Raw genomic sequence first — 14,778 nt, 5'->3', positions numbered from 1 at the left:
TGACCTCAAGTGGTTCAACTTCTCACCTTTCTGCAGGGCTGTATTAGGGGCATGTCATTGCAACTTCATTGTTAGCAGGCGTTTACAGGTGCTGTAGAGCAGTCCTGACCACACGTGTGCGCACTGGGGACATTTTGAAAGGACTTGTTCACTTCCTCTCAAAAGTTAGTTGAGAAAAGCAGGACCACTAGAATGTCTTGTAAGCTCGGCAAGGATTTAAAATAGAGAAGCTGGCTCAATCGAAGGGTATAGCAATGTATTTGTCATTTCACCTTATGTGAGCAAAGCAACCATTGAAGAGCCCAGTACATGGCCAAGATATAGTCCAACACTTAAACCTCTTAGGTTTTTATGCAGATATATAGTAAGTATATATATACAGTATACTGTATTTAATGGTACAATTGGTGGGATTTAGAGCTTCTGGTAGGCTGGTTTTATTAACTTTGGGAGCAAGTCAGGCAAGTTATGCCCAGATCCAGTTTACCTGTTTCCCTGCTTCCAGTCTTTGTGCATATCTAAATTATTGAGCTGCTGGAGAAGCTTTATATTAATGTGCTGTATATATGTAAAAAAAATAATATTTCAGTGTCAATTTTCTTATGTCACTCTTAAATCTGAAAGAGAGAAAAATAAGAGTTTAATTTTTTTGATGTCACTCCAGAGGATCACCTCAGCCGCTCTCAGGTGCCCTGTGGTTCAGCTTCATATCGTTCAGCCCTCTGCTGTGAAGTAAAAAGATCACTTCATTCCAAGAAACGAAACCTAGCCAAACATATTGATCAGAAGTAGTGTTATTGTCAGTGTATTTTTATAGATATGTGACATTTCTGTTGTATTCCTTATGCTGTTTATTTTAATCACCTGTCAATGAGATGGGAAGAGTTTTTTCCCTGTCAGAAGCTTTGAAGATGACGAAAGGTTGTTTTAAAGTTTTTGATAGAACTCATAGATGAATTAATTCTCCTTATTAATTAGTTTCATGTTGACAATGATTATTTTCTAAAAGTCTGTATAAGTGGGTGATTGTTAGTTTTCAGTATATAGGCCTACCTTCACACAGCTTAAAATATATCACTTCTGCTCTTTATCATATTTCACGTTTGACATTGTCTTGACATAATAGAACATAATTAGGGTACATTTATTTCTAGCACAGATCTACCACAGAAACCACTGTGATTTACACATTTCGTAAAAGTAATATTTTTCTTCCACCAACCTACATTTTTAGTGACTTGAGGGCAAATTTTTCATTTCCATGCACCTCCATTTTCACTACGCACGGCTCAGCAAATGTTAAATTAAGCAGACCCACTGGCAGACCCTTTTTTTTTTTCTTTTTTTTTGATGTCTTTGTTATTTTTGGCTACCAGCAAGTTATTATAGGGACGCGAGGATTCGGCGAGTTGTTCCACACCCACCTTACATATGCACACCATGCACCAGATATAGTCCAGTGTTTTCTTTTAGACATAGGATTGCTTAATCACCGGACAACCAAGTACGCCAAGTTAGAAGTGTGCTGTATCCTGCTGGCCGTGCTGCTGATGTGAAAACCAAAGCTCATTTCACACCTTGTCTCTCTGCCTCCTCTGAGACTCAGCTGGACGGAGAGACGGCTGGTAAAGAAGGCGCTGGCTGAATTTGTCACATCACGCTAATCTCTGAAGACTTTTCACAGCAGATCAGTCACACGATGCGCTCAAGTACTCGACTTGTTTTAGCAGGTGCTTTGACAGGCGCATTATTTATAGGCCCCCTCTACATCACACCATTAGGCTCGATAATGTGAAGTGTTCATGTTTAGCTTTGTTCCCAGTGTGCTGGTGTTTACATAGAGTTTACACATGACACTATTAGTGTGTGTCTGTTCCCTTGTTGCCGTGTACACGAAACACACATTCATCTCGTTTATTATGCCTAAATGTATCGCTGATGCTCAGTTAATCAAAACGCTCCACATATTCCTCGTAATGAAAAAGACTTTAGTATTGCAAGTCACTGCATGTATTTATTATTTCTCACTTAGGACCGGCCTCTCTACTTAACTTGTTTGCTTTTTTTAGGATTTGCATCACTCTCCTCCTCAGGAAGTCAGACTGGATGAGAGCCTTGACAGTACCTGTCATCTATATGTCAAAACAATCATGGTTGTGAGGGGAAAAAAAGGCCTTTTATGCCTAATCCTCTTCCTTAATCCATCCACCCTTAATCCATTTCGCTCAAATATTGAGGACATAGAAAGTCTACGTTGCTAAGCATTTTCTTTGGGACGTTTAAGTCTTTTGTTTTGATTACATTTGCATATCTCCACATTAATGGTTATTGTAATTGTTTGTCTTATCATTTTCCATGAGGTGTCTGGTTTCTAGTTCTTCTCCTTTCTTCTATAAATATGTCCTTTCCCGAGCTAGCGCTGATGAGTGTTGATCCCTGGAGGCTGTCCTAACTTTTAATGAGTGATCTCTGTATTGATTTCTCTGCGTTTCTGATGTATCCACTCTTGCTCTGACAATAGGGGGTTTGTTCTGGGATTGAATGGGGCTGCGAGAATGATGAGAATGTAAAGGTAAATTGTGATCCACCACCCAGAGAGTAATCCGTGTGAACGTGTTTATTGCTTTTTCAGTCAGTAAGAATGTGTTTTTCATCTGATTTGTGTTTGCAAGTGCTCACACATCGGTGTGGGTGTGACATTAGTACGATTGTCACGTGTCTTGGACTTGCAGAGGCCGACTCTCGCAGTGCACATTAATAGGGTAGTTGTGGAGATGGGATCCTCTCTCTTGTTGCATATAACACATGCAATTATACCTCTGGCCTCCAAATGTGCCATCGCTGTTATCAGGTGGAAACAGACTCTTCTCCTTTCAGGCTATGTATGCCTGCAAGAGAATATTCAGGCATGAATTTAACATTTAAATCGTGTGGGCTCCAGTCTCTACAAGCAGATAATGCATAAAATCCCACACTTGTGTCTGCTTTCCCTTCCAAACTGGTTTCCTTTCATTTTCCTGCAGAACCAAGCAGAGGCCCACTACAAGGGCCACAAGCACGCCCGCAAACTCAAAGCCATGGAGGCCCAGAAGAACAGGCAGCGACGAGCAGGGGAGGCGTCAACCACGGGAAGGGAGAGAGAGCGGGACAGAGACCGGGAACGGGAACGGGATCGAGACCGAGACCGGAGCAAGACATCCACATCTGAGACAACACTTCCTGCGCTAATGGATACAAGCTCCGTGGAAGGGACAGGTACATAAACATATCTACCTCTCCATTTACACCATCTATCATTTGCACTCCTATCCTATGTTTCATTCAAACCTCATTAACCCCCAACACCTTCCCGACCAAGCCCTCTGCTGAGCTTTGAAGCTGTGGGATTGTGAACAAGGTTGGAGCAAGAAATGTTGTTAAAGTGAAGAACAAGCTTCGCTCAATTCCCAGCCTCACTGGGGTCATTTTACCTTCTCTGCCTCTTAATTTGATGTATACGGGAGTTGAAGAAGCAGAATTGGTGTATTTGTGCAGCATGAAAAGAATTTCACATCATGCTGGCTGAGTTGAGAGGGAGCAAAATAGTGGTGAGAGTTTTCATATGAGGTGCTGTCAAATAGAAAATAAAGCTTTAAGAAATCAAAGCCACTCATCTTCTTTCACAAAGTTCAAATGTTTTCACATGGATGGTTTAAATATAGATGTTCTTTTTTTTTTTTTTTTGAAGACGAAAAGAGGAGTGCATTGGTTTTCCCTCAGCAGAGAATGATTGTTGACTCTTCCACACAGCAGCTTCAGCTCAAAGAGCGTGAATCGCTCTGAAGGCATTCTCACTGTAGAGCCAGCCCATTACCTTCTCATGTTGCACTCGTCTGGGTCCACACTTTTCATTTATCCATCTGAGGTGATGGGAGTGGAAAGACGGTAGAGCACTTTCCTCTCCCCCCCCTCTCTATTCTGCTTCATCCTCCCTTCCACCTTCCCCGCTTTGGAAGGAAGATCTATATCTGAGCAGAATTTTTTTTTAAAGTATTTTGATGCTGGATGGAATATCAGAGAAGAGATATGAAGCTGCTAAGAGGAGAGGGAAACAGCTTGTACTTTTACCCTTCCATTTAAACGTGGATTCATGCACACTTTTTTTGCCTGGAGCACTAACAGAGTCTCCTTCAGAAAGGAGAAAGTGGACAAAAGCCTGAGAGTCTGATAACACTCTCATCAAATCTCATTTTAATATTCTGCCGTTGCAAAAAGGAGCGTCAAAAGAGGGAAGCAACGTTGGAGACGGAATGAGATGATGAGTGAAAAAAGCAAGATAAGATGAAATGAATGAAGGGAACAGAATGAGCGAAGGAGGAATAAAAAGGGGTGGGGGGGTAGATAAGTTATAGCTGGTTTTTATTTTGTGAATAATTTTACAGTTCTAAAGCAATTTTGTGAGAAGGAACACTCTTTAATAAGCCCAATTGTGTGATTGGCCTAATGTGAAATTGAAATGCAGCAGTGCGAGCCAGTGCTGGCATGCACCACAATGCCAACCTGTAATGGAATAGCACTCAAAATGAGCACTCTGATGTGAGTAACTCAATGAGTTATGTGTGTCACGCTGAGGGCTGCTGGGGAGCTGCCTGCGGGTAATGTCCACATTGTCTGCCATCAGTAACCATTCACACATCTGTTGGCTCGTCCTCTAAGCACCCCTGTCTGTCTCTGAATAAACAGCATTTAAACCAACAAGGTCAGCCTCTTTAGCTGCTAACGCACATGTAGACACAGGAGGTCGCTGACATTCATAGAAACAATTTCACTGTGAAGAACTGGAGGTGAAATTGTTTTTTTTGTTGTTTTTTTTTAAGTGCAAAGATCAAATGGTCAGTCACAAGTTCCAAGAAGTAAAGTAACAGTGCAAACTGTCCACATGACTCCAATTATTCGGTTGTTATGCTTCATGAAAGCTGATCTGAAAATGTGAACATTGTTTTTCAAAATAAGTCAGGTATGAAAACTTCTTATTTACGGATCACATCCTTTTATTCTCTAATAATGAAGCTGAATGCAAAAATTGTAGTCTTAAGTGCACAAATTAGCATTAAAATAGAGTATGTTTTTTTTTTGTTTTTTAAGGTACCGAAACCTTTCATAGAGAAAGGAATCATCTTACAAAGAGACTAAACAATGCTTATAAACCCTGTCACAGACCAAAAGAGGAGGGAGTGAGAATCCTGTGAGGAAGTCCGCTTAAGAGCTGCTGCCCAGTGCTTAGAGACAGAGGTCCTGCATCAGTTGTGACAAGCATCAATCCCTCTCAGCTTTGATTGACTCTGTTGTTGAAACCCTCAACATGGGGAAACCGCCTGTCACACTGTAATGATGATTTAAAGCAAGGGCTTTTCCCCCCGGGTGACGTTTTTATGTTCTGAAGCTGCCTTTGTGTCAGCACTCACTCACTCGCTTGCTTGCTCGCTTGTCTGTGTGTGTGTGTGTGTGTGTGTGTGTGTGCGCGCGTAATGAGCCTCGTATTCAGTTCACAGCGGATCAATCTGCTGAATTGAGATTTGTACTCTCAAAGTCTGTCAGATTTAATTGGGCTAATAAAGTGAGAATTAAATTATTTTCATGTATAAGAAAACTGATGATTGCCAGCATCACATTGATCCAAATATCTATAACTTGCTGATGTGTAGTTCTTTTCTAGTAAGGCGCTGCTGGCACTGCTCTGCCAATAACACTGGCCCCTGGTCTGACAGTTTGCCAATGCTGGTGCCAGTTTCTGTCCTCATGTAGATTTTCGGAGAGCAATTGAGACAACAGATAACAGATGGAGAGGCTTTCTTTAAGAGAGGAGGGCACGAGAGACTTGACGTTTTGCTTATTTTTTGTAGCTTTTACATGATTTTTAACCATAGAGTAGATTTCTGTTGTGCAAAATGCCTGAGATTCTTCTCTTTACAAGAGTTAATAATGATTACATTAAAAAGAGAATGCAGAAAGTGTTTAACATTTGAAGAAGTCTGCACTGATAAAAGGTCCTTTCTGGCAAGGTTAAAATACACTAATAACAATCCAAATGGTTACATACTGGGCACAATTATAAGTCTTTTCTTTTGCCTCTCATCTTTAGTAGAATGTAGATCATTTAAAACGTTTTAACTTTTCATTATAAAAAGTATCCTTTTAATGACCAGGTCATTTGGATTAAAGAGTATAAAAGTAACTTGTTTTATGGCTGCTTAACTCTTTATTTTTTGAAAAATAAAGAAAGCTTTAACTTCGTAGGGAGAGCTGTAAATGATTCTTTGTTGAATGAGTTCCTTCTTGATTTTATTCTTTGGATTTTTGAGGGCTTTGATTCCTCCCAGCAATCCATGTCTTCCTCTCTAAGGTTTCCGCTTAATCCAGTGATCAGTATCCGTCCCCTCCAGAGGCATCTCAGGTGGCTCTGTCTTTCACATCAGTTTAGGATCATATACACCACCAGTGCCTCTACAGGGGAGCTCAACTCCCTCAGGGGTCACTCTCATTACAGCAAGGGGGACTTTCTCATCTTGCGGCTAAACAGGTTCTTTTTCTTTTGCGGGGAATGACAGAGGAAGACCCTTATCTCCAATGATGAATCTACTCTGAGACGTTGAAGGGAAAAATCAATGGAGCGCAGTTGCATTGTGTGTGTGTGTGTGTGTGTGTGTGTGTGTGTGTGTGTGTGTGTGTGTGTGTGTGTGTGTGTGTGTGTGTGTGTGTGTGTGTGTGTGTGTGTGTGTGTGTGTGTGTGTGTGTGTGTGTGTGTGTGTGTGTGTGTGTGTGTGTGTGTGTGTGTGTGTGTGTGTGTGTGTAAATAAAATGGGGATATTCAGCGAACGTAGTGCATAGTGCTTTGGGGTGAAGTGTGTGACTCCCTCGGGAAGCAGCAAGGTTAAGGGCAGATGTGTAATGGAACTGTGTTGACTTATCGGCCGAGCCTAGGAGTCGATTGGTTTGTTTATATTGACTCCAGGTTCACTTGATATGTGAATAGTACAGGACAGGGAGGGAGAGAGAGAGAAGGGAAGAAGAAGGGAGAGGGTTAGGAGGCTGATGACGTTTACTTGCCAGCACCAGTTCTCATTTCATAATTTCACAAGGTTTAAACTAAAAAATATATAAATTAATATTTTAATGCCACAAAGCTGGCACTAGTAAAGCACTGTTAAAGTGGACTTTTGTCGGAGGTTATTTTACAGGGATTAATTCACTTGAATTTATATTTACTTTCAGGAAGTTAAGCCAGTATAAAATGTGGTTTTATGGTAAAAACTAAAGTATTAATCTTAAATATAATTTTGAAAGATTTGCCTTTGTTGGGTCTGAACAACTGAAAATAGGAAATGTGGAGAGAGAGCATGGTGGATGACATGCACAGCGTCAGGATCAGGAGTTGAACCTGCAAACAGGTTAATAAGGACTATACAGCCTCTGTTCACACCAGATTTAATCCATAAGTTTGCAGAGACTGAAAGCTGAGCTAAAAAAAGAGTGAATAAGAGTTAAGAGTTTAACATATGGTCAGATGCACAGCTCCAAACAAAAGGCCCTTTTTGCTACTAATTGTTTTTTTGCCACAAAATGTTTTACCAAGCATGTGATGCACTTTGTGACGTCTGCTCTTAAAAGGTGCTAAATTAATACACTTTTCTGACTTTATATATTAAATAACGATAAAATAGTATGGCAATGACATGCTAACAACTGGCTTCGGTGACCCACATGATCTGGTTATACATTTGACTGATCTGATGTGCTGATTGTATCCTTCATCTCATTCATTCAGGACTTCTCTATGAGCTGGACTTGGCCAACCAGGAGGTGAAGCCTGAGAAGAGTCCGAGGAGCTCAGTAATGTTGACACTGGTATCCGAGGTCTCCTCTGTGGATTTGATCACCATGTCCCCCCCTCAGATATCACCTTCCTCCCAGCTCTCAGAGACGGCCTCAGACACCAGCTCACCTGAAGCCCCAGAGGCAGCGGAGGCTTCAGAGGCCTCAGAGGCTGCCGAGGCTGCAGTCCAGACCAATGAGTCAGGCAGCCATGCAGACTCATCTAGCACGAATGAGGAGTCACGATTAGATGAGGAGAAGGACCCCAAGAAGAGTAAGGCTCACCTCCATTGTCCTGTCTGCAAAGTCACAGTGAACTCTGTCTCCCAACTTGAAGCACACAACAGCGGTAAAAGTCTTTTGAAAATAATTAACTGATTTGACCATTTTGGGGAGTAAATTAAATAAATGTCATTGTTGGAAATTCTCTTTTTGCATCTATTAGGTACAAAGCACAAACTGATGCTGGAGGGTCACAGTGTCCAGCCTCGGCGCAGAGGGAAAGTGGTGGCAGCTCGTGCCGGCTGCAAGAGTAAGCGGCTGGGCAGCAAAGGCAGCGTCGGGGTGCCCAGCAAGAACTTTCAGTGTGAAGTGTGTGAGATTTTTGTCAACTCAGAGACACAGCTGAGTCAGGTAAGGGTGAGAAGATTTATCGCACAGTTTGTCCAGCTGACCATTTCATGTAATATTGTGGATTCTGTCATTTGCATCCATAAATAGAAGCAACAAATTCCTAAATATGGAGTAAATGTTAACATAAAATCTGATCAATAAATGGACATAAATCCATAAGAATAGAATGCAGCATGTTGATCCTGTGGACCACTATGAACTTAATGAACTTTTAACACTACTGAACAAAAGTCAACCTGTGTTGTATGAAATGAAAGAATAGGAGGCAAGAGAGAGCTCGGAGGAGTCCTTGCAGATTTGTCAGGGCACTAAATCGATTGTGGAGACAACCCAGATTTTGTTCTATTGGGCATGACGGAAGTACTGGTGACCCTACAGGAAAACATACTGATATTCAGCAAAATCAAGCAGAGGAGAAAATGTTTCTTTACATTTACGTCACCTCCAAAAACAACAAAAAGTGCCTGCACATATTAACAGTTTAACCGTCAAACTGATTGTACAAATTGAACTTGGAGCACACTGAGCTCTAATGTCATGGGTTTTAAAAAAGCTCACACAAAATGAAGTATAATAATGCGATGGATAAAAATGATTTGATTCTCAACCCCGCTTGATCCAAAATACCATTTAATATAACCGTTGTTGTGGATGGTGTAAATTAAAGAAGGGGTTTATTTTAGTGCAACATGAAAGCAGATGATTTAACCGGCAGCTATTTTCCACATTAGACTGATATCATTTGTGCTGTAACCAACTGCAAAGCTCTACAGTGAGCAAGCGTGTATATGCTGCTCATTATCACGAGCTACTAATACCTCCCAAATTTAATTTAGCGGATACACTGACATCAAACCAAGTCGGGGAAGTAATTTCTACCCCCTTCTGATGTTCATTAAATGCTACATCTGAGTGAAGGGATTGTCTTGGAGGCTATGCATGTCTATGGAGTGGATTGTGGAAAGGATGCAGATATGCTGGGATGTGTGAGCATCCAGTCTGCTTGAGCTTTAGATGCATTCCACCCGTCTTATACAAACATCCCGTCTCCCAGGAGGACGTAAGCCTGTTAGGGTTGCAGCCAGAGGAGCAGATAATGCAGCAGGGAGAGAAACTAATGTGATGTAATTTCTATGCGCCTCAGTCATTCTCGATGTGTAGCTGTATTTATTTAGCAAATAACATTTGAAGTTGTTCCACTATGGTATAACGGATGCTTGTTAGCCCTCTGATGGTGTGTCTATTGGTCTCGGCAGCACATGAATAGCAGAAGGCACAAGGACAGGCTCGCCGGAAAACCACCTAAACCCAAATTTACCCCCCACAGCAAGAGCCAGCCGAGCTCCAGCTTAGCGGTAAGTTTCAGCATGAAGACACAGAAAACACTGCAATATGGACACGTGCGCACACACTCCGGGAGGACATTCAAGTCATGATTGCCTCTCTCTTACAGCAAATATGCTTGAATGTGTTTATACATGTTGGAACAAATCCGGTCTAGCTTGTAAACTAATGCATATTTAAGCACTTTTAATTTAGCTCCATTAAAGTTAAAGCGATTTGACCCCTGTCCCAGCAGACAAACGGTTACAAAACTGACACACAGATCTTGTTACATGGCTCTCAGGGGCCTCTATGTCTTGTTCTTGTGTGCCTGCACTGTCATAGAGGTTAAGCACATTGTTGTTCTCAGTGAATCCCCTACCCCTGAGACAGGTCTAAAATCGTCCTACCACCCTCACCAGCTCTGACAACAGCAGCCTGAATCAGCACTCCAGATTAATCACTTCTCTGCTCCTGTCATATACACACCTCCCCATCTCTCCCTCTCCCCACACTCCTCCTCCTCTCCTCCTCCTCCTCCTCCTCCTCCATCCTACAGAACGTGAGATGGAGTGGCTATGCAGGCGTGGCTGTGTCTGCAATGAAGAAAGCATTCAGCCAGTACAATCTCACCTCCCTCTCCTTGCAGGTCAGTGGAAGGAGAGGCCGAGTCTGGGGTTGGATTTTTTTGAGAAGGCTAAACTTTAGGCCTGGCCACGGGCAGGGGACTGAGCACAGATAATAAACAAAAAACTGTTTTAAGTCTTTATTTGTTTTTTTATTTAAAGAGGTGCTACTCAATTTACTGACCTGTGGTGATCTCGATAGAGTTGTCAATTGGGAGGAGCTGTATTGGTGCCCCTGGTTTCTGTCAAAAGATTCCTTTTTCATTTTTTTCCATTCACCATATTCACACTGCGGCCATTTGTCTCGGACATCTCATCCATTGTTGGAGGCTTAAATGTTGTTTCAGTGTTGTAGTTTGTGACTTTTATGTTGTAAGCTTTATAAACGAAGGGAATCAAACAGTGACAATGTTCACCATCACCTGATTCAAGCTATCTGTCAGACTTCTGCTATTTCCTAGCTATTATGACTTATAGCTGGGTTTGAATGATAAAGTACCCTTCATCATTCTATAGCAAAAATGTGATGCGCTTACCATAATGTTAGCAAGAAATAGATTTAATGCTAATAAAGTCATTTAAATGTGCTTTTTCAACTCTATATGGCACAATGTCCCTCTGAAAATTCAATGTCTTTTTAAGAGCGGATCAATTTTAGCAGCATTAAAGAGTTCCAGATTTCCTTTAATTATATGACCTTACTTGACTCTTAAGGTACATCCAACTGGGGAAGAAAGCACCACTCCCACTTTGCAGCTCTGTGGACAGAGATCAGCCCAGTAGAGCAACACTTTGAGCTTTTTGTAGAGGTATCTTGAGAATTCAAACAAATATGTTAAAAGATGTGTCAACATCCTAAAAATATTTCTTCCTGATTGTTTGATTCTTCTCTCAGACCTTTTTCCAGCTTGAAATAATTTACTTTTGTTATTAGTTTCATGCTATCAAGGTCTTCGTCTTTGTGAATCAAGTTCTCCACACCTGTAGGGTCGGAAAGGTTTGTGGTTTGTTCATTTGCAGAAGAAAGCAGCTGCAGTCAGTTTAATTTCACAACAGTAACATTGGATTAAACTGGCAGCTCTGACACACAGGAAGATTAGAATTAAAATGTTTTGCTGCACAGCTCATTTTCATCTGTATACGTTTTTTTTTTTTTTTCCAGTTCATCAATCTGCAACAGAGAAGCAATGGGGTTATGCTTAACTAGCTTAATGTGTGCTTGCACTACATACAGTACGTTCATGTCAACTACAGCTGCTGTTCCTTGGAAATGAACAAACTCAAGACTTTTTTTTATCTGAACTGCTTTACAAAGTGGAAAGTCAACAGAGCTGCAACTCGTTTACAATTTGGTCTGGTGAAAAATGGCGGCAGCATCCTGGAGTGCTTCCATTTTCAAATCTCATCTTATTTAGTTTCCTTGCATTTTTCTCATGACCAGAGAGTAAAGCATTACTTAGGTTTAAAAAGGATAGTTTGTCCTGTCTGTATACCTTTCATTAACCTGTATATATCGGTCTGATGAGTGTTCATGTGACATTACATCAGGAAAACAGTTGTGGAAGGTATTTAGTACAGAGTAATGTATAAACATGCATTTCTCTGTATGTTTGCAAACAAGGCCCCTGATTTTGGGAGACATGTTTGCTGTGTTCTTCTCTCACTTCTCACCGATCCCCCTCCTGTCCTCTCCAGACCAAGCTGGCCTTGCAGAAGCAGCTGACCAAGAGCTTGACAACTGGCTTCCTGCCCAGCCCCCTCACCCAACCAACTCTGTGCACAATGGCAACTAACCCACTGGCTCTGCGCCACCCAGTGGGCACCACCACCTTCATCCAGACCCCCTTTCTGGGGCCCACATTGTTCCGGCCCGCCCCTGGGCCGCTGCGAGCCACACATGCACCCATCATCTTCTCCCCTTACTAAAGACTTGGACCCCTTTCCAACTTGAGCTCCACCCTTGTTTCATTACCAAACCCCAGGCCCTCCTCAAGTGTGACCCACATGACAAAGGCCACAAGCAAACTATGCAGCCCGTCTGACTTACCGGAACAAGTGCACAAGTCCCAATGCTCCATAGAGAAATGTTCTTATCCTAAAGGCCAAGATCCCCCATCATGCCTTCTTTCTGCTCCGCCTATCATGACCTAAGGAGCAGGACCGGCCGCCAGACAGTGACTGGTGCACAGAGGCCGCTTTTATAGCCATTTTATGGGTCAATGTGGTTCAGATTATGGATATTATTGTGTAATTTATTAGAGAACAAATGTAGACAAGTCTAGATGTATGTTTAGTGTGGTTGCCACAGAATAAGGTCCCTTTACTTGATGCTCTTATAAAATGTTTTTTAACTTATTGGTGCGGGGGTTCGATCGACAGTGGGAGGATCATAGATCATTAAAGCAGCTGAACCTGCAACATACACCTGTATGTGGACGGGTTGTCTCACTCATCACGGGTTTCAACAAGCTTAATGGATCATCTAAAGTCGTATCCTGTCACATATCATCTTCATAAGGCAAATATAAGCTCTCCAAACAACTTTAACTTTATTACACACTATTATATACAATAACTACATACACACTACTCTATATTTTAATCCCCATTTGTATTGTTTTACATTATGGACTGTTTATAAAGATACATGTACATGACCCTGCATCCCCTTTCTTCCACTGTACAAAAGTGAAGCCAATATAGCCCTTGTGACAGGTGCAGACATATTGTGCCAGTCTGTTCAATGGTTATCTGCTTAATTGCATCAATGACATGCTGCAGATTTCTCTAACCCCACATTTACCTTCGCAATAAATGTAAAAGATCCCTCAGTACAGACCTTAGTAGAACATTATTCTTGTGTAGCTTTTTCAGTGTTTGTCGCTTTTCCTTTCACAGTCACTCTTCTACTCTGCTGATTTGGTGCACGTAGCGCCACAGGAGCCGCAGTTGTCAAAAAAAAAAGTGATCAATCATGGCGTTAAACTCCATGTTGAGGCATCATACAGCTTTAGAAACAATTAGAATTGGAACCAAACTTGTCAGAAAAATGCATGAAAATTAATGAGCATAAGATCTAACTAAAATACAGAAAGCAAGTTTTAAGAAAAAAATATATTTGATGTGTATTTTGATTATTTAATTTGACTCGTGTCTCATCTGGTTACTTGGAGGAGGCAGGGTTTATTACTTGTGAAGCAGCAAGTTAATAGGATGAGCTCTATATGTTTTTGGCTTCACTTTCGGGGAGCTGTCATGTCATCCATTCTCTTATACAGTCATTGTTACACCCCCTGTCCTTCCAAACACTGTTTCCTGGGGCCCTTGACTTATATAATTAAAACATTTCTTGCTCTCTTTATTTTCTGAGTCACTGCATCAGTCATATTATTTTCGCGCTCCTCTATCCTCAGGATTAAGCACTCATTTAGGTCCAGAAAAGGTCAGCTTGTCAACTCGACTTTGTTTCAATTCGCAGATCTGTCTTTCCTTTGGAATTACTTTTTTTCGTTCTTTTGCTTCAGTGCATCATCTGTGCAATGCAGCTTGAAAGTTCTGTCCCCTCCAAGCTGGCGGCATGAAAACATGTCTGCAGCTTTGGATGTCTTACATTGCAAAAATGTCTTTAATTCTTATGTCGTGTCGACAGCTCTTTTTCCTTTTTCTCCCACCTAAAGATCACTTTTAGACAAGTCTCCCTATGTTCTCACCTCATTGTTCGTCTTGATTTTTCTGTGGCATTAACTCAACGTGAGACAATGTTGAGGAGCAGGGACTATCCTTCCAAGACACAATCACACACACACAAAATCACAATGGATGACTTGAGACAAGATGGGATTTTAGAGCTCAGTTTAAGTTTGGTAGACATTGGATGAGGCCGCTGGCCAGCTGGTGCATGATTGACATCCTGTTGCAGAGTCTGTGCACAGCGTGGGAGGGTACAAAGCACAGTGCCATGGCAACCACATTAAAAGCACCTTAAAACTCATTTACTTACAAAAGCAATGAAAAATTGTGTTGATGTTCACCTTTTTTTGCCGTTGGAGTGTTTTTTTTTTTTGTTTTTTTAAATCCCATGTCAATGTTAGTGAGAAATCTGCTTTGAGAACCCAAAAAAAAACAATCAGGTGAAAAAGATCACTTTAAGACAAGTCTCACATTTAAAGCAATACATTCAATATGTTTTATTTATAATGTGTTTTCAGTGTGTCAATGGCTTTAACTATTCTATACTCAGTACACACCTGTAACAATGTATCATGTTCTTCAAAACAGCCAAGGGCCATACTGAACAGTCAGCGGGGAATCATTTGAAATGTGACGATGAGGGTGCTTCTCCTGA

At 41.4% G+C, this 14,778-nt stretch overlaps 1 protein-coding gene across 5 annotated transcripts in view; it reads left to right on the top strand.

The window, feature by feature from the left end:
* znf385c (zinc finger protein 385C) overlaps nt 1–14,778 on the top strand; it is a 108,285-nt gene that overhangs the window by 91,541 nt on the left and 1,966 nt on the right. For 2 of the 5 annotated variants that reach the window (XM_079365493.1, XM_079365492.1), the window contains 6 exons: nt 3,024–3,255; nt 7,805–8,200; nt 8,297–8,484; nt 9,741–9,839; nt 10,367–10,456; nt 12,129–13,792. In XM_079365493.1, the coding sequence (XP_079221619.1) occupies nt 3,024–3,255; nt 7,805–8,200; nt 8,297–8,484; nt 9,741–9,839; nt 10,367–10,456; nt 12,129–12,359 (1,236 nt within the window). In that variant the 3' untranslated portion in view covers nt 12,360–13,792. Of the gene's footprint in view, nt 1–3,023; nt 3,256–7,804; nt 8,201–8,296; nt 8,485–9,740; nt 9,840–10,366; nt 10,570–12,128; nt 13,793–14,778 lie in introns of those variants that run through there. The other 3 variants (XM_079365494.1, XM_079365496.1, XM_079365495.1) reach the window with 3 other exon arrangements.

The sequence above is a fragment of the Symphodus melops genome (genome assembly GCF_947650265.1).
Source record: "Symphodus melops genome assembly, chromosome: 17".
Classification (NCBI taxonomy): Eukaryota; Metazoa; Chordata; class Actinopteri; order Labriformes; family Labridae; genus Symphodus; species Symphodus melops.
The sequence above is the reverse complement of the archived record's forward strand: the minus strand, read 5'-3'. Positions and strand labels throughout refer to the sequence as shown.